At 37.7% G+C, this 24,760-nt stretch overlaps 1 protein-coding gene across 2 annotated transcripts in view; it reads left to right on the top strand.

Moving 5' to 3' along the window:
* Positions 1 to 217: 217 nt before the first annotated feature.
* The window catches only part of GABRG2 (gamma-aminobutyric acid type A receptor subunit gamma2), a 70,867-nt gene continuing 46,324 nt past the window's right edge, over positions 218 to 24,760 (top strand). For both annotated transcript variants that reach the window (XM_086471028.1, XM_086471027.1), the window contains exon 1: positions 218 to 324. In XM_086471028.1, the coding sequence (XP_086327154.1) occupies positions 218 to 324 (107 nt within the window). The remainder of the gene's footprint in view (positions 325 to 24,760) is intronic.

Here is a 24,760-nt window from a genome sequence, read left to right as displayed (position 1 = left end):
TATCTGCAAACGGCTTGTGCAGATCTAATTTCTGTCCCCCTGCATATTAATTCCCGCAGCTGGGCGCAATGTATCATCCCACTGACGGGACCTGGTAGGGAGGGGGGGAGAACCACTACCAAAAAAAAATTAAAGAAGGGGACGGATCCATCTGCAACCAAGAGGAAAGGGGAAAAAAACCTAGGGGGGGGGGGGGGGGGGGGAGAGAGAAAAAGAGATGATTCCTCCAAATCCAACAAGCCTGGGGAGCACTGCATTCTTGAATCCTGCATTTTCTCTCAAAATGATGGTGTGGGCACTTCTGTTCCTCTCTCTCATCCAGTGGTAAGATGTGCTTTCTGATTCTGTTGGGGGGGGGGGGGGTGGGGGGGGGAGAGGGAGGGCTGTGGGGTGAAGAATCTATTTGCAAATTTGCAGAGCTCTGGTGAGAATGCCGGAGGTTTGGATAGTGGCATTACATTCATCTATCTCCTAGCAGCTGAGATCTTACAATGTTTTATTTCTCTTACAATTGTTGTCGCTCTGAAATGGACAGGGAGGGTAAGCAGCGGGTGCGTATGACGGTGGTACATGCCGGGTGTTCCATAGAATTTGATGTCATGTTAATGGAGCCTTTTATCTCCGAATTATTGTTCGCTACGGTGCATGGAGTTATAGTACAGCTGTGTTTTGTGGGCAGAATGTCAGCATTCGTGCTTGTTTTCACCTAAGCAGCCACATCATGGCTGTGCCTGGGCGGTGGGCTCCAGAGCGCCGCACATTTGCTCCCTCTGGAAGGAGCTGGTGCAAGGACTGAGGACCAAGGACAGAGCTGCAGCTCTCCCCCAGCCCTCCCGAGGCGGGCAGCCAGGGCTGCCTGCATTCCCCGGTTACCCAAAGGCTTTTCACCTGATGGAACAAGCAAGGGGATGTATTAGTGTTCGCTGATCGTACTAGATGAATGTTGACAATAGCATTTACCCCCCCACCCTGGCACATGTACTGTTTGAAGATAACCTGTGCATGCTGCATTGCATACACAAACGTAAAGAGGTAAAATCTTAACAGCAGAGGAAGGAGTTTATATGTGGATGAGTAGAAAGTGGAGGGGGGGAAGTGAGTATTGCTGCAGAGCCAAGCATTCTGCTGAACCAGACATTCTTGCAAAAATTTGTGGACTGTGCATTTAATAGGTTAGACGAGAAAGTAGCACTGCATTGCAAAGTACCTGGCCTTTCAAGTGGTAATAGACTTTTCCTCAGAGCTCCATAAGCTGTGTTGTCATTGATACATTAGAGAAGTTAGTGCCCACTCTCTTTTCTACTATCAATGCTGTATTCATACAGGCTCCTCATTCAAATTTACCTTCTTTCTTCTCCCCTCCTTTTACCTGGACACTAACATACTAAAAAGCAGATTGTTCTGTTTGCTTTTTTTGTCTATTTGTTTAAGAAAAATCAGACTTTGTAGCTGCAGTGGTAGGATTGTATTTCTAAGCAAAATAAAAGGCAAAAATTATTGGCCAGGGAAATTAAAAGTTACTGGGTTTTGGAGTAACTTTCTTCAAACAAAAAAGGACTTTGTGAAGAATTCCTATGAAAAGCAACTTAAAATAGTTGAAAATGGAGTAGAAAGTGAAATAAAACTCGGTGAGCCTACCATGAGGGATATTTTGTTACTGGGAGTAAGGCAGGTGTAAGGTATCTCTGACTCTTACAGAATTGTTAGTGATTACTGAGTGAATATAGCAGTGGAAAATGAGCTTTTACAGGATTTCATGAACACAGGGTCTAAGATTATTTTGACATAAGACTTCCACTAAAATAATCCCAGATATTTATTTTAACACACTTCCTTCTTTTCACTCATCTTTCAGAATAACATAGCCTGAGAGGAATTTTGCCAAAATTATTTCATAAGCTTTAAAAGAAACTACATAATGTAAATTAAAGTTTTATCTCATCAAAAGGCTCTATTTTCTGTTCATAGCCATTTGATAGCCAAGATGGCTTCCTCTGACAACTTCCTGACCTCATAATATTAAAGAACACATAATAGACAGAGAAACAATACAAAAAAGCTACAAGTAAAGGGGAAAATTATCCTTAGTGCTTTATGAATATATTTTAAATGAGTCAACACGCAAATATGATTTTAACTCTAATACTCAAGACACTTTTCTCCTGGTGTGAAAGAAACCTTACTATTAGTTTTGGAAACTATAGACCAAGACAAAGTTGCAAAAGTTGAGCTTAGATATGGTCTATTTATAGCCAGGATGAAAGTTTTTCTTTGTTGAAAACTCATCCAAAAAATTCATAAAAACTTCAGAAAGAGGGGAATAGCATTGGAATAGCATTATCTTATGTGTTGCTTGTCTTGGACACAGAAATTCTGAAAGGCCAGTGCAACTAAACACTAATGTACATGCTCCATGTTATGCATGTGAATAAATGTGTTGACATCAGTCAGAATACGCTCAAAAGTTTCGGTATTTGCATAATCTGATCAAAGTAATTGAACACATAGAAATTGACTACCAGTATAATGGAGAAATTTTTCCCCTAGTAATACAAAAAATTACTATATAGAGAAAATAATTGTTGCACAATTGTTGATATTTAGAAGACTGGAGAAATAAGAGGAAAGTTAAGGCATCATTCAGGCATTTATGGAAGTCACTAAAATTCTGACATTGACTTCAACAAACCATGGTTTGAATAAATTCAGAACAAATGTTATATTACAGCACTGCAGTATTTTACCTTTACAATAATTTTATGTATTATTTTTATTACATGCACAGAATACATCCTTATAATTGTGCACACTAAAGTTTTAGGTAGTGCTTTCTTCCAATTTGTTTCTTGACACTCATAACTGTACTGCAAACTTCTTGCATAAAGTTCCACCATCGTCTTATCACTCAGACTGGTGTAACAGTATTGTGCAGTCCATCATATTGACTGAATCTATGTTTTAGTGAAAATGAATCAAAGCAAATTCCAAATTTCTGAAAATTGTGCATCAAAATCTTGGGGTTTAGAAACACTTTAAAAATTTAAATAAAATAGTTTAATATTTGCACACCTCAATATGGGGTTTAACGGGTATTAATTATTTGATTACACTTATTGAACATATAATAGGTAATTAACATGTTACATGTAATAAGCCTCACTCACCAGCAAAGTTTTGATAGATTTCATAGAATAATAGAATCATAGAAGGTATTGGGTTGGAAGGGACCTCTAAAGGTCATCTAGTCCAACCCCCCCTACAATAAGTAGGGACATCTCTAACTAGGTCAGGTTGCTCAGAGCCCCATCAAGCCTCACCTTGAATGTCACCAGGGATGGGGCTTCCACTGCCTTTCTGGGCCACTTGTTCCAGTGATCCACTACCCTTGTATTAGAGAACTTTTTCCTCATGTCCAACCTAAAGCTACCCTTTTCTAGCTTAAAACCCTTACCCCTCGTCCTATCACTACAGACCCTTGTGAACAGTTCTTGCCTTCTTGTAGGACAATCTCAGGTGCTGGAAGGCTGCTATAAGGTCACCCCGGAGCCTTCTTTTCTCCAGGCTGAACAACCCCAACTCTCTCAGCCTGTCCTCATTGAAGACGTGCTCCAGTCCTCTGGTCATTCTCATGACCCTCCTCTGAACACGCTCCAAGAGGTCCACGTCCTTCTTGTGTTGGGGGCTCCAGAGCTGGACACAGTACTCCAGGTGGGGTCTCACCAGGGCAGAGTAGAGGGGCAGAATCACCTCTCTTGATCCACTGGCCACAGTTCTCTTGATGCAGCCCAGGATACACTTGGCCACCTGGGCTGCAACTGTGCACTGGTGGCTCACGTCCAGCTTTTTATCCACTAGCACCCCCCAAGTCTTTTTCCACAGGGCTGCTCTCTAGCCTGTCTTCTCCCAGCCTGTACTGATACCAGCAGTTGCCCCAGCCCAGGTGCAGGACCCTGCACTTGGCCTTGTTGAACCTCATGAGGGTTACCTGGGCCCATCTCTCCAGCTTGTCCAGGTCCCTCTGGATGGCCTCCCTTCTCTCTGGCATATCGACTGTACCACCCAGTTTGGTGTCACCTGCAGACTTGCTGAGGGTCCAGTGGTATAGATTTAAGGCTATACTCTGTACACTATTTACATACAGGTTTTGTTAGTTATTTTTGCATAGTCCTTAGCTTTAAGAAATTGTCAGCAACAATCACATGGACACAGCACAAAGCAATGTCCAGATGTGAAATGTTGGACACTAGTTACTTTTATTTTTTTCACTCATTAGTGCCCAAGTAGTGTCACAACAATGTTTTATGCTGCAGCTAGATACCTAAATCTGAAAACTATCAAGTCTGATCAGAAAAAAGCATAAATAAAGCAATCATTTGAGCACCAAAATAGTTTGGTGCATATGTGAACATATGTATTTTACTAGTAAATTACTGAACACAGAAGTAAATAAAACTGTTTTGTTCTTGTAAAGCACTAGCAGTGTCAGTTGGGTTCCTGCACTGTATGATAAGTGATATAATAACAATGATTAAAAGGGGTATGAATATCTTTGAGCTGAATAGTCATTTAGAATTACTGTAAAGGTTGCTAACATTGGTTTGGTACTCCTGCAGCTGTAGTTATTTGTACACTAGCTTCCAATACTTTCACACAGTGTGTAGCACTAAGTCAGAGGTCCCACTGAAGTCACTTGGAGCATTATTGGAATAAGATGTTGCTCAGCAAGAGACAGTTTCTTAACTAAGGAATGGTCCCTTTTAAAGAAGTGTGATGACAGAAGAACCTAGGTGCTGTTAAATGAGGACTTCATCCTTGTCTATGATACTATGAAATTTAATATTTAGTGCTGACTGGCCTATATACTATAGTGTTTGTTTCAGCAGAGCTGAGGGTGTAGGCACACAGGACCTGCACTCTACTTGAACGTTTCAGGGGTAGCAAGGAGAGCGAGACTGCTTTTGAGTTTTTCCACAGCTGTGCTGCATTCCTGACTGCTATTATCGGTAAAGCTGGTATACAATCTTAGAACCGCTATTATTGTAATAAAAAGACTACCAAAACCACTACTCTGAAGTAGATTTGAACAACTAAGTAAAATTCTCACTATCTCATTATTAATAACTTCATGAGGCAAAAAAGATTGCAGATACTGTTTCCCTACTTGCAAGTATATATTGATTTGAAGGCGTGGGTTAAGCCCTTTAACTTTACTTCTGCTTTAGTGACTATACCACCTAACCATAACCTGCATGCCAAAATTCATGTATTCCAAAATACTGTAATGAATATGCAAAGTGACGTTAGGAAAGTTTGTATGCTTGAAAATCTGACAAGTGAAACTTGTTAATAAAAAACTATAGAAATTAACTACAGAAAAAATAACTTAGGAGATTAATCTACTCTTTTAATGTAGTATTTCCCATATGATTCATATTATATATCTTCTTCATGGCCATCCACATCATGCTTTTGGTCTTAAGTCTAAACCGTCCTTGATTAGTGCTGATCTGGAAAAAATATCTTGTTGATTTGGATTGTGGTTGCATTATTTTCCTCTTTATGCTCCATTTGCTCTGTTGGTATATGTAAAGAAATTCTGTAACAGTTGCACAAAAATTTAAATGGTAAGAAGACTCTGATAGGAGTGAATAGACAAAGAGAAAAGAAACAAATGTCTGGTCAAAGAAAACTCATTCCAAGTCTCAGTCCCAGTACAATTACATTCTTACATACTTAAGAAATTACCTTCACTTTCTCCAACAAAGAACTCAATTGTAAATTGAAGGCAGGAATTATTGAAGGATTAGATAAAGTATTAGATACAGGTGAGCAATAACAGATGCACATGCTTATAGGAAGGTTGTTTTTTTTCATATTCTGCCTCTTATGCCTGCTTAGAGTATAGCTGTACTGATCAGTATAGTACCTTGTAAAGATACGTTCAGGAAAGCTCCAAAGCAGAGGCAGTTTTAGGATCAATCCCTTTGACTGGCACTGTCCCACAATGTGGAGATGCACTAGTTCATTTGAAGCTAGCTCAGTACCCTGTAGCCTTTCCCTTGTTATGTTCAGCCACTGTAGCTATAAGTTTATATATTCCTAGATGCAAAGATTCTATTAGGGTAATCATTTGAATATTTTTTTTAAAGATTCAGCAGAATAACTAGAGCGTACCACAGTTCTCTGCTTCATTGGTACAGTTTGAACTGCTGCTTTACAAACTATTGTACCCGCAGCCCCACTCACAGCCTTATACAGAAAAAGAGGTAGATGATGTGAGAATGCAGTGAAGAACACAATGCAAGCCAGGGGCTTGCTTAATATGAATTCAGTTTTAAAAAATACACACATTAAAAAAATTCTTGACATAGGGATGTTGGAACTGAAGGAGCCTTTTAATTTTCATGCTTCATAGACTACCTACTGTTGTACTTTTTAACAGACATTTATTGCAATATAAATTCCCTTTAACACAGATGGTAAGGTTTGATTGTCCATTTTCCCAGTTATGTCTGCTAAGAAATCAACACCCTATCCTATACCTAATACTGAAAACCTCAGCAGTTTTAGGAATCTCCTCACATGACAGGCCAAGTTTCATCCTCTCAGTAATCCCTGACCCATTGAAGTCAGTCTGTTGCTGAGGGAAAAGCCAGGACCTACACAGTATAAATTCTTACAGGTAGTTATGTGTTCATAAGTAAGAACTGGGAAAAAAAACAAAGTTAAATTATAACTGAGTGAGAATCTCCAAGAAGTGTTTCTCACACTGCATAATGCTTTTATTTTTGCAGAAAGCTCTCAACCTACATTCCAGCTAACAGATTTACAATATCTCTAAACACTTCTTTTCATCATTCCTTCTTTTTTATTCTGTATAGAAGATCAGCTTAAACTTTACAGTCCACTTCAGCCCACAGACTGTAATGTAAATTGATTTTAAGTGGCACATAGGTCTTGCCCTGGCCCTCTGGACATAAAGAAATTTCTCCATTCAAGAGCAGAGCTTGTCTTCTGTGAATGGAAGTTCTGAACAAGAACTAGGGAGACTTTGTGATGGTATAAGAGAAAGAGACATATTTATTTATCTCTTTTTAGAAAAGATATGATATCTGTGATAAAAATGATGTCCAGGTAACTTCACTGGAAGCAGAGGTATGCTTCTGGGCTCTAAGGTGGAGGCTGTTTACTTAGAACAAGATACATTCACTATATGATGAATAAAAAGACTGCAGAAAGTACCAGGAAAGAACCATGAATTGCAGAAAAAAGTTATAGTCAGGTAACAATTATTATTAGGTAACGAAGAGCCTATTTCATAGAACGAAATGGGAAAAAAAACTTCTTGAGCACTAAATTAGTGAATTAGAGAATTAGAAATTAGGCAATACAATTTCACCTAGTGAATATATCCAAAGCACAAAAAAAGGGTGAAGAGCTATTTTAGCTGAAGGAGAGATCAGAAAGGAACAGCAATAAAGTGTCCATTCTAAGTGCACTGCTTTTCTTGGACTTTAGAGTCCATACCATGAGTGACTTCCGATGACTTAAAACTTAACATTCATTACACTCCTCTTGATACAGGGTTATGCTGCTAATAAAAAGCATACCATGAGAGTCTGAATTCACCTAGTGTGTACACCTATAGAGGTATATCGTCTTTATAGGCCTTTTAGTTAGGTGAGCTTCGGGCTCAGAAGAGTTCCGATGCAGGAAGTAGGAGTTCTGCTATTGTTTGAATTGGGTCTAGTTTTCTATTTGTGATGTCCAGAAGTAACCTGCTTGTTTGATTCTTCCAATCAAGAAGAAATTCAGCTTTGCACTAAGCCAGAGGGTGGAGAAAACAGCATTTAATTTTATCTTTGGAAACAAGAAAATATGACTTGCTTTTAAACTTGTCATATGAAGTGATTAGACATTCATTTATATCAGAATGCATAACCATCTCCTTCAATGTGAGAAAATTACAAAAAACTATCTCTTTTTTTTTTTTTCTATCCATATGAAAAAAGAGTGGGAAGAGGGAGATAGTGGGTACATACTTTCACAAGTCCCAGCACCTGCCAACTGGCTGAGACAAACTGAGGTAAGAGTGGCGAAGGTGGTAGATTGAAGGAAGCTATTGAGAGAACAGTGAGGATTTCATCTAGTGTGATTCTGGGGTATTTGTATAGCTGTGACAGGAAATTAATATGCAAGTCTTGTCAGACTGAATATTGGGTATTCAGTCTGACACACAGAGATATCCTCTTATTTATTTAACTGGGTAATATTTTTAACACTACTGTCAAAAAAGGGAGGCTTTAATGCTGCTGAAAACCACTAGTGACTGCATAAGCAGAAGAGAAATGTAGCAAACACCTTCCCATGTAAATGACTACCTCAGCTGCATGTTTTTTTCATGTGACGTCTTAAGCAACATGGAAAAAGTTAAGTAGAGAAGCATTACTTATTTTCTGTTATATAAAGGACACAGAGCACCCAATGAAATTATCATTGGCTGCCTGAAAACTTTTGAAAACGGTTTGCTTCCTAATCAGTGAGGTAATGCAGAGCCTGAAGATTTATACAGATTCAAAAAGAAAAAAAAAATGCTTCAAAGTCCATTAAATATTTTGTTACAGGAAATATCTAGCTGACTGTTTCTAGAAGCAGAGAGATTTTACCAGGGAAGCATCATTATATTTTTGCCCTGATCTTTTGCTTGTAGCTTCTGCTATTGGTATCTGCCAGATGCAAAATTCATGGCACGATATACAGCTGATCTGACCCAGAGTAATCATTACAAGTACCGCAAAGTGATAGCAAGTAATAGAACTTCAGTAATTTGTATAAGAATTTCAATGCAACAAATGATTATCATTAAGGAAGAAAATCACTAATGTGTAAGTCAGATTTTCTTATCTACAGCTTCAGTTTTGGGTTTTTTTCCAATTTAGTGGAAGGACATTTTCACACATATTCGGTAAAGTACAACACAATGCGTAGGCCTAGCTGTGAAATCTGGCCATTGTATATGAAACTAAATATTACCCTTACAAGACAGAACTTTTATCTGTTCACAGACAGCCAGCAAAACATTAAAGAAACAGCATTTTTACAAAACCTAAACTAAAATATACAGATTATTACCAGAACTAAAACATCAATATATGGAAAAAGAACTATTTAAAAGAAATGAAAGATAATAATGATCATTTGGAAGGAATGGAATGAGAAGACATCTATTTTTTATGCTTGCATTAGCTTTTTCCAAATGATGCAGGTAATCAAGTCTGAAATGGTATTGTTTACTGAATGTCATCTTGCACTTTGGTGTGAACCCTTGAGATAAAAGGCTAGCTTTTTTCTGAGCTATTTACCATCTAAGCTTTTTGAACTCTCCATGTTCTACAGAAAAATATCTATGTTCTATACATTGATGAGAAATGCATCCTAAAGAGGATCTCATGCATACCCAAAATAACGTTCTGACAGAATTCCCTGGAAAACAGTGGGTGATAGGAGAAAATGAATGTTTTCCTTCAATAGTGATTCAATGTTATATTGTGTTACACAAATAGCATGTTCTGGTTATATGAAGCTTTTTGTTAATCAGAGTAAGATATCTCCAGATCTAAACAGAAATCTGCCTGCTGCAACAGATTGAGGATTATTTACTGAATTCCACTTTCATTTAACTCCCTTAGATTATTTTTCAAGAGAGAGAAAAATAGATAGGAGAAAGAGAACAATAAAGAACAATTAGTATTAGTGAGATAATGCTAGAAAACCTTACTAAACTAATCAATGTATTATTCAATATATTATTAAGTGATAGTGCACTTCCAGAACCTACTGATCCATGCATATGTTTAATAAAGCTGGAGAAAGTGTATCACAAAACCAGAATGAATTATACTCACAATGGTCAGATAAAGAGATCAGTCACCTCTTGGCCATTTCGGTACATCCTGTGAAAGGGTGATACAGGATGTACTCTGCTTTTCCTCTCCAAAAACTGATGAAGACACAAAAGACTTCACACTGTAGATTAACAGTGAAAAGTCTTCAATCATGTTTCCTCTTCTGCTATCCTGAACAACGTTTCTACTTTTATAGGCCTAAGAACCATTTCTACAAAATTTAGGCATTCAAGCTTCCTCTGTGTGCAGAAAAGTAATCACCTGACCCCCAAAAATCAACGATACAGTTCTATATGCAGATCATTAGTTCATGCTTATTTGTGGCAATGACCAGTATTTTCAAAACAATTGCAAAACCATTGCCCAGACAGCTAGCACACCAAAGGTAAATAAGCACACAAACGTCAGCAAATTAAGAATGCCACCAAATAACTGACATATCATTAAAATTACAGTCAGCTTGACCTTCTACAGATGAATCAGTGATAGGTCTTAGTTACTTAATACAGAGAGTAAGGACTTCAGCTATGAGCCCAGAAAGGCTGCATAGTTGCTGCAAACAGGAGGCAGACCTGAAGGAGATATGGAAGAGAATTATACAGCACTTTTAACACAGTGACAAGAAGCTTGGTATTACTTCAGATGGAAAACCAGTGAAGGGGTTCAGAAAGATAGGTTACAACCAAATTAACAAAGAGGGCAAATGCAGGGCAACCTTTTGCATGAAGCGAAGACCACCTGTGTATGTGTTTTGGAAGTTAAGAGGCCAGGGAAATGCCACACTCAAATAAGAACACAAGCAAGAAAGCTAGTGGTAGCTCTCACTTATGCAGTAAAAGGAGAGAGAAGCAGAGAAGGTAACTCCCTTACTACAATAAGTATCTTTGGTTGGAGGACTGGTCATGCTCTAAGACAGCTTGGAAGAGAAGGTGAGGCATGTGATCCATGTAATAATATCTACAATGCCAAGAAGTGTTGTAGTAGCTAAACTTGAAGACTGAAAAGATACCTTTTGGCTTCCGTATACATAGTCAAAATTATGCATTTTGCTCCTACAGTCTGAGGGCTGTGAACCCAAATATGTTTGAGCATTACAATTTTATTTTGTAACATAGTAAAGGCATCACTATTTTCTTGGAAGGGAAGGATTTGGAAGAGAGGAAGGTTACAAGCGGTAGGAGGACCTACAATCACAAATATTGCTGCTCTTTTATTGGACCAAAATAATTAACTAGTATCGAAGACTGCATTGTATTGAATAAACATATTGGATATTTGTAAGCTCTTTGGGGCAAGGACAATCAACATTACATTCATAATGGCTTTTTTTCATTATATTTCCCTGGTTTCTAAAGGAAATACTAAAAAAAAAAAACAAAACAACCCTCACTAAGCTGCTTTAAAGACATAAACTCGCCCTTAAAATTACTTAAAACCTTAATAAAGCTCTAATGCAGCACATGAGATTAAAGTCACCACAAATCTTTAGGGCCAAATCCTTAACTTCCAAGTCCAGCATAACTAACGAGGCTCTGAACACCATGTTTAAGAGGCATGGGTGAGCAACATGAAAATATTCCTCTCTGCCACTGGTTATTGTGATAAAGATCAAAAATTCTGCCTCCTTGACGTCAAAAGGTTGTAAAACTACATTACCTCTATTTCGTCCCAGTGAGGATAGTGTTTCTTTACTCTCACAACATGCTACCACTGCCTCTAGAGTTCATTTTTCAGAAATTAAATTAAGCAATTCCAAATTATTTGCTATTAATATCCAACCACTTTTATACCCACTTAATGCACTTTAACCACTTAATATCCAATCACTTTTACTCTGGGTATACTTAGTAAGTATTATTTCCATAATGAGTTCCAGAATTTACTATTCAGTCATCCAGGGATTATATGTGTGAAAGCAAACACTATATAGGTTTGATTTTAAAAGGAAATAGAAATAATTTTAGCCTTACAGACTTCAAAAAGTACATTTTATTTTAAGCTTTGAAATAAAATTAATCTTTGGCCAGAAACCAAGAATTTTAGCTCACATGGTAACTTTGAAAAAGATCTAGTATCTGAAGGTTTTTGGAGAGTGTTAGAAGAAAAAATTGTTTGCAGCTTTAATAATGCAATTTGTTAAGGAAGAAAAAATAATAAAAAAAAACCAAGCATGCTATATCTGTAAAATCAATTCTCCTGTATGGTCCCCAAAGCACTATGTCTTTTTATCTCTCTATAGCAGATAAGCAGCAGAGATGATTAAATTCAATGCAATATATATTCCTATTAAAAAATAAGAATCATTTGTTATCTGTAATTGTTACCTGAATATGCAATGTTCTCAGCTCCTCAACAAAATAGTAATGAAAGAATTTAATGAAAAAACCAGAAGCTTAATAGTCAAATTATGTCCAATCGTAAATAGTACATATTTTAATTTACCCGCAAGAACTCCAAACAGCATGTCAAGAACGTATTTCTTTAACAGAGATGTCATGTAACTGGCTGAGGCAGATAAACTGGGGTTCAATTCTGCAAGATTTTAAGCTTTCAAGCCTTCATCCAGCAAAGTATTTTCACTTGTGTTTACATGTTTACCAACATGGTTTTCTGCACCAGGATCAGAATACTGAGCAATTGGCAGTATGATAAGCACAATCATGGAAAATCTGAGTGATGTAAGCTAAAAACGCCAGCATTACCAGCAAGTGTGTTCCCATCACGTCCTCTTTTCTAATGTCCAGATAATGTCTCCTGGAGAACTGTAGGGCTTGGAATAGCACCTCTTCTTTATTTAAGAAATTATTTTGAAGTATGTTTGCCAAATTCCCCAGGGATTCAGGAGGATAAATTGCTTATAGAAGCTTCAGTGACGTCCAGTGGAATTTCTTCTCATCCATACTTTGCCAGTTACTCTGCATAAAAAGCTGATGGGCCTGTAGCAAGGGAAAATGAAAATTAATTCATCCATGTGAGAGATACGCTACAACTAGTACAACAACTTCCGTAGCTTCTGCTCATGTTCCATTAATTTCAGAGGTTTGCCTTCTTTTCAGGTCTCCATCCTCACCTGACCCCATCTGGCATCTGCTCCAGTCATGAAAAGACTCTTCCTGGTTTTAAAAAGTTCCTGATCATGCAGTTTACATAAGATCCACAAAGGACCAACAAAATCTCTGAAGCATCATGGTACCTTCTCTGTACCCATAGCAAATGGGGTCTGAATCCATCTGCATTTTGGCAGTTAGCTTACTCTTAGTTGCCATGACGCTTGATGCTTTCTGTGGCTCACTTAAATATATTCATGGATCTTGCCTCAGTGCTCACAAACAGTACAATCTCCATAAATGACACCACATGTTGCTGATGCTTATATGTCTTAAATGGAACCCCACAGCTGAGAATGGACTAGTCCAAGATGACTTTATAATGTCAGATGGTAGCAGCTGCCTGTCACTTCTTGGTTTTATATTGATTCACCTTTGAAGCTTATTGCTGTTACACCAAGGTGGATGCTCCGTAGAGTTCTGAGAAAGGGCCAGGAAAACCTGCTTGGGATCTAGCCATTGTGGCCTGAATAGATGGACATTTTGGTTTACATCTGAAACAGTCTCTGCAGCACATTTAGTGGATTTAGCCACAGTATAGAGCTGCAGTGAAGACGAGGGGGGGAAAAAAATCCTCTTATATAATCTTTCAAGCTGAAGGAAACATTTTCACCTCTATATGTCTTTCTATACTTTCTCTGTAGTATTTTCTGCACTCTGTATTATTCCATTGCTAAATCTACTTGGATGTTACATGAGTCTACATCTCCTAGACCTTCATGTGGTTTCTCCCCTCTAGGAATTACAGAAATAAATCAGTAATAGCTGTACCTTATAAACTTGGCTCCCAATTCATTTTTTCAAAATAATGTCTTTGGAGTATGTTTATGGCTACATCTACTGCTATTTCTGACCCTTGTAGCCAGTTTCACACATTAATCAAACCTACTCTTACCTTCTGCTTGGTTATTCTGATTCTTGCTCTCTTTCTGAGTTATGAGGCATCCATCTTTCTCTATCCCTAAATACCATCTACTTATAAGTTTCTAGTAGCTTTCTCTTTAAAAGATTCTTTCCTTTTACAAGGACAAACTTGTCTGATCATAATCAGAACAATGACAATTTATAAAATAAGATACTATTATATTGATGAAAGTCAAAAAGGGGATGCCAAAATATTTCTGGAGGAAAAAGAAAAATCTAGGAGATATATGTTTGTATGTGTGTGAAATAGAAATTGCTTCTGTTCTCCTGGTGTTTTGACTAGCCTTAACAGTCACATTTAAACATAAGGGATGGGAAGATAGGCTTTGCAGTGATCATTATGCCTAGCCCACTCAAATGTCAAAAATTTCAGAACTAGGTAGAATTTGCTTGTTATGTGCCTTACATTTCACTTATCAGAGACTGATAGAAAGGCCAAAAAGAGAGAAATAAGACACTGAGTGAACCCATACATACTTTCTTCTCCTTAAAATAAAGTTACAGACTCACAAAATCACAGAATGTGAGGGGTTGGAAGGGACCTTGAAAGATCATCTAGTCCAACTCCCCTGCCAGAGCAGGACCACCTAGAGCAGATCACACATGAACGCATCCAGGCGGGTTTTGAATGTCTCCAGAGAAGGAGACTCCACAACCTCTCTGGGCAGCCTGTGCCAGTGCTCTGTCACCCTCACAGTGAAAAAGTTCTTCCTGATGTTAATGTGGAACCTCCTGTGCTCCAGTTTGCACCCATTGCCCCTTGTCCTGTCACAGGACATCACTGAGAAGAGCCCGGCTCCATCCTCCTGACACTTGTACTTTACATACTTATAAGCATTAATGAGGTCACCCCTTTTATTTATTAGTTAGCACCATTAAAACAATTTACCTATTTTTCAGAAAAAAACTTTGAAGTTCTTCCACAAAAAGCTGAACATACGTAATAGTAAGATTTTCTTTCTGTAAAATAAACATCCAAAGTACGCATTTTACATCTTTTTCTGTACTGCAGCATTTCTTTTTGAAATTGTGTTCCAAAACATTTGTCATAGTGGGGCATAAACAGGAAAGGAAGATGTAGCAGCTTTGCATCAATATTTACCTTGGAAGGAACATTTGTGAATTGTAGCATGTAGCCCTGCAATACAACATTGCCATTGCTAATGACAGGCTGTAATTTTTTCACTGAGGTTCAAGGACTCAGGACAGAGGCTTGTCAGGCCTTCTGGGTCTGAACTTTTCCTGGCCTGCCCACAGCTTTGTTTTACTTGGTTTAGCTGCCACAGCAACTTCGCTAATTGACCAGGCGTCTATGGCTACCTTGGTTTACTTTTTGTATGGTAAAACCATAGTTTTATGTAGACAACAGTAACAAGCAGTGACTCTATGAAGAATGAGTTATTACGTAGTTATGTAATGCGGAGAAATACAAGCCGAGTACGACAGCAAAGGCCTTGAGAAGTGGACACGGGATGCAGCATAGAGGGATACAGGCATGGGGTGACATTACCATATCCAGAAGCTAGGATGTTCATATGCCCCACCGAATTAAGAAGACCCTGACATGAAGCCATCCCGATAGTACCAACCATTACTGAAAGTCCATCAGAATTCCACAACAAAACCAATATAGGCCATTTCATCAAAATAAATAAATTCAAGAGGGGAAATTCAGTCACACTTGTTGACAATTTTCCTACTCAGCTGACACAGGGACATTACTTGCCACTTACATTCTTAATGTATCTCACATCTACCCTGTCATCAGAACTAAATTCCACATCCACCCTTGCACAGTCTGTTTTATGAGCATGAGCGCAAACAGCGTCTTGCATGATATAAGTTGGTTTATGTGGGAACACATGGTTACTATTGGTTACCGTGTATTAAAAATTAAGTTAAATCAGAAGCATTGTTTTAAAAAACCCAACAAAAAACAGTTTAATTTTCAGCATTTGCTTACACTAATTTTGTGAATGAGTTAGCTTCATGATGAGTTAATTAAGCAACTATTTTCTGTTCGTTCAGGTCTTTCTTCAAGATACATTTCTATCTAATAAACACTTCAGTAATGATACTTCTGTGATCCAAAAGAAGAAAGAATTAAGAATATACTCAGAATAAACCTATACTGGTTTTAAATTTATTTTTGACTTGCTCCCTAATCATTCAGGGTTTATCCAACCCACTTGGTTTACCAAAGATATGGGCTATAATGTTGCTAATAAGTGTGATGGGAGTGTGATTCCCAGCAATGCAATATCATTTCCTAAGGCATGGTGAGTGATTGTTTCTTCCTCCATAATGAGATGGTTTACCATCATGTCTAGCTTCACAAAACACATATAATAAGGCACATTTATGTCCTTATTTATATTGTAAAAATACTTTACACTTACATGCAAAGATGATATAACTTGGCTTATCATAGCAAGTAGAAGGATACTAGTCATTTAACAGGAGTAAGCATTCAGTGCTCCTGACTCCCAGCCCAACACTGGGAACACCACATTATAGTGCTTTGCTGTGTACTGAGACACAGAAGACGAGAATAAAAACATTCCCTGACAGATTTAATACTAATGAGGATTTATATTCAGTTTAACTTCAATTTTAAATCTCACATCTGTAGACAAAAAAAAAAAAAACAAAAACCAAATGGTATTCTGTAAGAGGGTTACCCAATAAGCAAAACCGTTGACATTTCTAGCACCTCACATATTTATATTTAAGCATTGACAAATAATGCTACGAAGACTACATCATGAATGATTGATTCCAGAAGTGACTTCCTTCTGGGTGAAATTACCATGCTGACAAAATACAGAAAAAAGTTGTGAAAGTATTCTGAAAAGCCATGAATATCAGAACCTCACAGGGTATTACAGAACAAGAATCTTCATTCTTTCATTTTTCAAATCTAATTGAGCAATAGGACTGGGGATTTTTGAGCTAATGTTGTTTAAATAGATGGCTGGAGGGCATCCATGTTTTCCTAATCTCTCTCACTGAGAACAGAATTAAGCTTTTTGCTGCTCTTGTTAATTTATAGTGAGATTTTAGAGCAGTCTTTTCTAAAGGCAATGTAACTTATTGGGGAAGAGAAATTACATATACTAGTAGCAGATGACAATAACATACAATAAAACACAGCTAGAAAAAAATGAAGAGAGCTCACGCTAAAAAAAACCCTAGCTGGATCACATTTCAGTAATGGCCATTAACTTAACTTCTCTTTAGATGTCCCAGCTATAGTGGAAATTGGCAGAAGCTGAGTAACAGTAACAGGCAAAAATCATGACCCAAGTGCCTTAGATTTCACAAGCAGAGATACATAACAACAGTTTTAAAAGAAATGAAAAAAGAAGGCAGAAGAGGATGGGAGGGGACGAGACAGAAGTGGAGAGGAAGGTAGAAAAAAAACCTTCTGAGGTACACCTTTACAATTAGATATAGCTAGATATTTCCAAATAAAGTAGAAGATCAACTCAAGGTAACCCTATGATGCAGAAGAATATCTGAACCTTTTTCCCCCTTTCCTGTTTGTTTCTATCTAATGCCTTCCTTCATCGCCACTAGAATGAGTAGCTATAACCTCAGTAAAAAGAGATACACTAGTAGATTATATAACCTCCAGTAAACAAAATGTAAGAAAACATATTCATACAAAATTCCAGCTCAAAAAAATTTAAAATAATTATCTTCAGTTATGGAGGCTTATCTGAATCATCTGATCACATCTTAGACTCCTCCAGAGTTTTCATAAGTATAAATGCTGCACTTCAAGCTCATGTTGTTCAAAATGAATGATGCGTGCTGGTTTCTATAATTATATCTTGTTTCTTACTAGATATACAAGTTTGTTTCATCCCTCTACATATTGCTGTCCTCCCTGAGGGTAGCATATATTCCCTCTCCCTGCCCACAATTTTTATACTGTGGTGTGATTTGGTTTGGGTCAATTACATTGTTCTGTTTTGATAGATCTGAAGATGGAAACCCTTTATCAACTTATTTAATCAATAAGCCTCAACTTTCTGCTGGAGAAACTGATCCTAGACCGAATGCTAAATTTCAGGTTTTGGTTCTTTAGCAGGACTGCTAACACTGGTCCCTGTTTCTAGTAATTTTGGTGACAATTTGCCATAAGCCCATTTTGTTGGTACTAGAAAGAAATATTTAAAAACGGACAATAATCCTCACGTTCACTCACGACCTGAATCCAATCAGTTGTGCAATGCAAAAATTCCACTGCAATTTTTCAGTACAGTGAACTAGAAAATAAAGTAAATACTACAAACCAGAAGTTTTATTGGTAGCACTCTCAATAAACGCACTCCAAATGGCTTTTTAAAAAAGCATTTTCACAAACTTACAGGAAGGAAACAAAAAACTCAAATCAAATTAAATTTTTCATTTTGAATCTTTCCATGTAAACCCTTGCTGTACCCACATTCAGCTGAATCGGCAAACATGGAAAGTAGATGCTTTAACTATAACTACGAAGGTGCTTTAACTATATGGAAAGAAGATGCTTTAACTATAACTAAAATTCACAATGTGATTAGGTGCAGCAGCTAGTGTGAGTTCGCATCTTGGGAAAGATCTAGAATGACTGTAAGATAAACCAATCTGCTATGACTGCCAGTTTTACAGCAACTAATACAAAAACATCATTGCCATGTAAAATTTTAGAAGTCTGTGAAGTGGTTTAAGAATTGAACTGCTTTACTCAAAATGGCTGACAAGTACCGTTGAGGATACTGTGAGCTGCTGAATGACTAGAAGGCCTGTAAAATCCATAGCACGATACTTAGGTGCTACGTTGCCAGGTATCATCTCATTCAGTGGAAAACTGTAAATGTTCACAAAATTCTAGTCAGCCTTTCAATCTCGATGTAGGCATAGTTTTCAGAAATGACTGTTTTGATTACTGGCAATCTAGGGTCTTCATGTGCTGTAAAGAGGACTGAAGTCATCTGCTGGGAGTACTCATCTGTGCTACTGCAGTGATTCCTGGGTTGAACGTCCCTTCTGAGACTTGTGTGCTCAATCCCTGCTTAATCTTAGTGTTTCAGCAATTTATTTATAAGAATTGTATTAATTTATTTTTTTTTTCTTGTACACTTCAGTACCTCTGTGACTTAGGAATGACAGAAAAACTCAGCTTTGTTTTCTTTTTAAGCAGTGATCATTTCATGACAAGTTTTTTAATGCTTTACATGATTTGAATAGTTCATGGAAAGATAGCTGTAGCAGTAGCTGTCGTCTAGGAAATAAACTGTCTTCCACCTAAAATCCAACCTATCCAAACCATTAAGTAGAGGTAAAAACTATTTTCTTTCTGCTTGTGAACTTCCCCGGCCTCCCTTGTGATATGACTATGTCAAGTGGCCAAAATACAGCTAATACTCCCCAGTGGCCTAGTCCGAAGCAAGCTTTTCTGGAGACACTGTGAATCTAGTATTTCATGCTCTTCTGGAACAAAGCTCCATCCAGGTACCAGAATTGCAGTCCCACCAGCACCAGAGCTCTAGGTGGAGGGAGCAGGACAACAAGACACTTTCTCTGTGATTTCTTAGCCCAAATCTCTCCACACAGTCTCCATTTCCTTTTATAGAACTACTTATAACTGACTGAATCTCCTTTTCTTCTCTAAGCAAAGCATTATTCTGAGTTTCTGTCTCTGATGTGGGAACTGACTTGTGACAAGATTAACCTTCACATTATATGATTTGCAATCCTGAGAAAAGGGAAGGTTAGCTACTGTGATGAATATTTGTAGTAAAAGAGAAAATAGGTACAATTTTTATGGTAAAGATAGGAGCATGGTACTGGGCACAGCCTTAGGACTTAAACAATACAAACGGACAGAATAGAAACATGAAGAGGGAGAAAGAATTCAGCATACAGCTTTGTATAAACATTCTCTATTTCAATTAAGACAGATTTACTTAAAATATGATTGGCAGTCAACAAGAGAGAATATAGATGCAGATAGATTTCCACAGACACTGTAATCTCCTGCAAATATGCTATTCTATACCTACTCATACGTCACATCTGCATACAGCATCTCTGCATCCACAGGGGGAATTCGGAATATGTCTGTCCCTTACAGTGACCATTTTATCACCATGAATAAATGTATCATCTATAGATTAGGGTATTTTTTATGCATATCAGTGAATGAATTAAGCTTGACTATTCATTAAGTTAAACAGTGCTGTTAGGTAAAACAGCAAGCCTTGTTTCAGTCCTTCACTAAGAGGTAGAAGAAGTCGGTGCTTTAAGTGGAAGACTCACTGTATGCGTGAATAGTTTATTTAACCTTTGCTGTAGAGTCTGTAGCTTCTATAGCCTGCTTCGTATAAAAGATGAAATTGGTCAGATTCTTTTGACAAATAAACAAGTTTTTAATCAGAGTTAAACTAATTAGTTGTTGGCTATTCAGTACCGCTACAGGTTTTTTTCTTTAGGCACTTTGTGGCTACTCTGGTTCTGCTTGTACACAGCAAGGCAATAACAGGCAGATTCCGGCAGGGATAATTGACTCTTGTGTGAGGTTTCTTAATAGAACACCTGGAAATAGTTAAAATTCATTTTATATATTTAGAAAAGTTAAACGACAGAGCCACAGCAGGTAAAAATTGGCATATCTTATTTAAAGTCACTGGAATTACAGAGATATTGACCAGCAAAATATGACCTCACATCTGAATGTTGAAAGACTGAGTAGTCATGGTTGTTTTTTGCATCAGAGAAGAGTATCACTTCCCTTCTACTACTTGTAACAAGTTGTGAAGATCATGTCCCTGTGGATTAGGAAATATTTATTTTATTTCAAAGGGACATCCTTTGTCAGTTAGTGCTCACTAAAGAAATAAGATGTGTTCCTCAGTTTAGATTTAATAATTTTTGCTGCTGTCAGTGATTTTTAAATAACGTATAGCATATCTTCACCAACATATGGTAGTGTCAAGGAACGCTACGTATGATTCTTCTGAAAGTTCTATTAGAATATCTCTGATATACAGATGTCATGGAACAGCAGAGATCGCCAAATGTTATAATGCTAAATTTACATTAGCAAATAACTATAACACTGTAGTTTTGAAAGAGATAATCTGCCCTTTATTTTGAATTTTGGACTAAAGAATTTAAGCCAAAGGGCTTGAAAGGATAATAATGTAAGACAGCTAAATACCTTTAATATAATTACTTGTTAAATTTTACTGAAGTGATGATTAATTTTATGTAGGTATCAATCTTACTTCCATGGAAATGAAAGCAAAAAATAAAAGAAATCATACAGAATCTATTAAGAAGAGGAACGGATTCCCAAACTGTAAAGTGAACTTCCATGGGTTTGGACTGCTAAGAGCATAGTGTATCAGCACATTAACAAAAAATTTGACTATTAGGCTTTGCTGCGTCTTCGGGACAAGGTTCAGAGAAGATGATGGGGAAAAAAATTCTTTTCCTAATGCATCAGCGATTTCTCAGCAGAGATATCCTCTGGGACTGACTGAACTAATCTTCTACTATTTCAATATATTTCCAGTATAGAAATAATGTCTTTAGCACTAAAGGTCTGTAAAAGAGGCTATACCAATGAAACAAAGCATCTTTCCATTAGCTCTTTATCCCTTGGTTGGTAAACCCGGTTCTACCTGCAGTAGGTACCTCTGCCCACATGGGCTACACTTGCTCCATGAATGATTAAACGTTGCTCAGACGGTAACTGCAAAAAAATTATGGATGAAATGCACTAGCAAAGGTCTGGAGAATTCAGTCCTGAACATTTAGTTTGTGTAATCTAAGTTTGTGCTAAAGTTACACCTCACCAATGAGCACTCGAAAGAGCTATGTAAACGTTATAAAACAAGTAACAACTTCTTTAATGCAGAATTAGGATTAGTATGTGTACTTTATAGTGAGGAAGATAAGAAACGTGAGTTAAAATTCTTTTTAGCCCCTGACATGGTAAAAACCTCACTGGCAGAATGAGCTTTGTATGTAACTGTAGACTGAGATACCAGTTCATAGATCTTCGCACATTTTGTCAAAAAAAATTAAAAAATATGACACAATATCATGCTGCCATCCCCTCCCCCAATATTTCCTGTAGTCCAAAATCATTGCACTTTCTGATCTAAATTAATAAATGTTTATTAGCATGTAGTGATTTCTGCCCTCAGTCTGCTTTCTGAAGATGTATTTCAAGTAATTTTAAACACAGAAAAAAGTTCCCCTGAATGTTAGGCACACTCATAGTTACAGGTATATGTATGTAAGTAATTAGAACCATAGCCACCTCACGCAGGCTTAGCTAGCAAACTGAGCAGGGACTGGACCAGATGACCTCCAAAAGCACCTTCTAACTTTAGTTACTCTATGACTTGAAGTTTCAAGTTTGGGTTCTAACCCTCTTAAGCTCTTTTACAAACAGGGAAACTGTCTTGCACACATTTTGCAATGGCATTAATGTCAGAAGTGGGAATATCTCAAACAGTGAGCATTTTTATCAGTGTCTGAAACACTAACTTTCAAAAAACTATACTGTAATCTGCAATTAAGTAAATATCTGTTTCTTTGCATACCTATATTACTAGATTTGAAAACTTCTAGCAGTCATACAAATAAAAACAGATTTCAGTATGCATTTGGGTATTATCTGGGCTTTGTCGAATTTGTTCTGGACATTAAAAGCACTTGCAAAATTTAGGCCATATAATCAGAAGGACTGATCTGAAAGTCTTAAGGAGACAAAAAGGGTTTTATCATTACAACTTTCGTTAGCATTAATGGCATTGCACAACTAAAGCCCTGCTTATATGGGCAGAGATGCACCTCTGATTGTGCTGGCTGGTATGCAGTTTTTCACAGACAGATATTTAGACAATTGGATACCCATGTTAACTTGTGATCCACTTGGAATTCAGATAAAAGATGGAATTCAGTGGCCTTTTTCCCTAGTTACATTGGCTGTGTTCCCTCTCCTCTTGCTCACACTAATCTCAAAGCATTTGCTGGTTTTTGATATTTGGAGTGCCAAAATGCCTTGAAATGGTAGACGAGCAGATAAATAGCTATTTCTTTCCTACAAATAATTACGAAGAGGAAATGGAAGGTTTAGTGACTGTGGGCAGCTGTCCAACAAGGTTGTTCTAGATTTGAGACCAGTCCTAGACAAACATAGTTTTCATCTTCTAATCTTGCACTGTCCAGTGCACCAGACTCTCCTAACTAGCTGTTGGACTTTGGAAGCTTTCTCATCACATTAATATTCAGGAACACATTGCCTCTGTGAAAGAATTTATTTGATTTACTTTTTGATTCAGAAAAAACTATTCTTTTCACAGAATGGATGTTTAATTGGTTATAAAACAGGAGTATGGCTTTTTGCACATAAAGTCAGGTTTGTTCATTCGCTTTGCACAGACTGAAAACACACAATCTAGTGCCTTCTGTTTGCAAAGACTTGATTTAGAAGGATTTCCTTTCCTTCAGGAGGGAGAACTTTGCTTCAGCTACATTCCTTTGAATTACAATTAGATCTTTCAACTCCAGTCAGCTGAATAAATAAATTTCCCCTACCAATTTATTCTGGCCTATTTGTCAGTACCAGCAGAACACTATGCAACATGTCAATTAAAACTCTGCCTTTGATTGCCAGTAAAACATTACAGGTTAAGGCCTGTGTAGCCAGAGGAAGGAGGTTGGGTTGCCTATTCTTGGTCTGGGAAGCTAAAGCTCCCAGATGCATGTTGCTGGTGCAGGGTGGGTTAGGTGGTGCCTGGAGGCCGTGGTCAGTGTTACTTGGTACATGTAATGAAGGCACAGATTAATTTAACTTCCCCAGCAGCTTCCAACCTCAATTCAATACAATGCAAGACTGGTTCTATTGTGTGTGCTGCATTCCTAGTTACTACAGCCCTACACGTGGCCTCAGGCTGCTTCAAATTTCACTGTACCTTCAGCACCTCCTGGGAAGCAGAGTCTTGTACAGAGAGGCATAGATGTGCTGTGGCTCTTTCCTGTTAGGCTGTGCCCATGGGGAAGAAAGAAGCTAAAGCCTCTTTCATGGTTAAGTTGTATTTGTGCAGTTGGCTTACAGCTCCCAAATGCCCAACACAGCAAAGCCTTCAGGCCAGCAGGATGCAGCAGAATACGACTGCAGGGAGTAGGAGGCAAGACCTCAGGTGAACAAAGATCTGTGTTAACAGAATGGCACTCTCAGACTCTGGGACTAGTCATCCCTTCACTATTGCACCTATGACCAAGGTCAGCTGCATCTGCCTTCAATCTTGTGTACGAAGCATGAGTTCCACCCCCCATGAGAATCTACTTCTCTGTGCTCTTTCCCACTTCTGTACAGATTTTGGCTGAAACAGGAAAATAATTAAATTTTCTGGTTTTGATCCATTCATATTGAAACTCCAACCACTGGCTGAAGACATTCCTACTATCATCACGATTTTTCATGTCCACCAGTGTTCGAACTTTGTTACAGAAGCAGCTCAGGAAAGAAGGGCACTGGCATATTATGCAAAAAACCCTTGCAGTTGCCTAGCACCATTCAGCTGATTACCACTGACATTCCAAAATGAAAATATCTGATGATGTCATATTCTAAAGTAGTTTCTATTTCTCCTCTAGAACTAGGGGCACAGATTTTAAGAAAACAAACCATCCATTAAGGCTAGTCTACACTTTTCTGATTCCTAACTTGTCCTTTTTACTGTGCTAAGTAGGTTGAATTACACTAGATCTGCTGTCATAATGCTCAGTAGCAGAAAAAAAAAAAAAAAGGTAGACAGA

The sequence above is a fragment of the Leptosomus discolor genome, chromosome 10 (assembly GCF_034619465.1).
Source record: "Leptosomus discolor isolate bLepDis1 chromosome 10, bLepDis1.hap2, whole genome shotgun sequence".
In the NCBI taxonomy this organism is placed as follows: Eukaryota; Metazoa; Chordata; class Aves; order Leptosomiformes; family Leptosomidae; genus Leptosomus; species Leptosomus discolor.
This window is presented reverse-complemented; position numbering and strand designations above follow the sequence as displayed.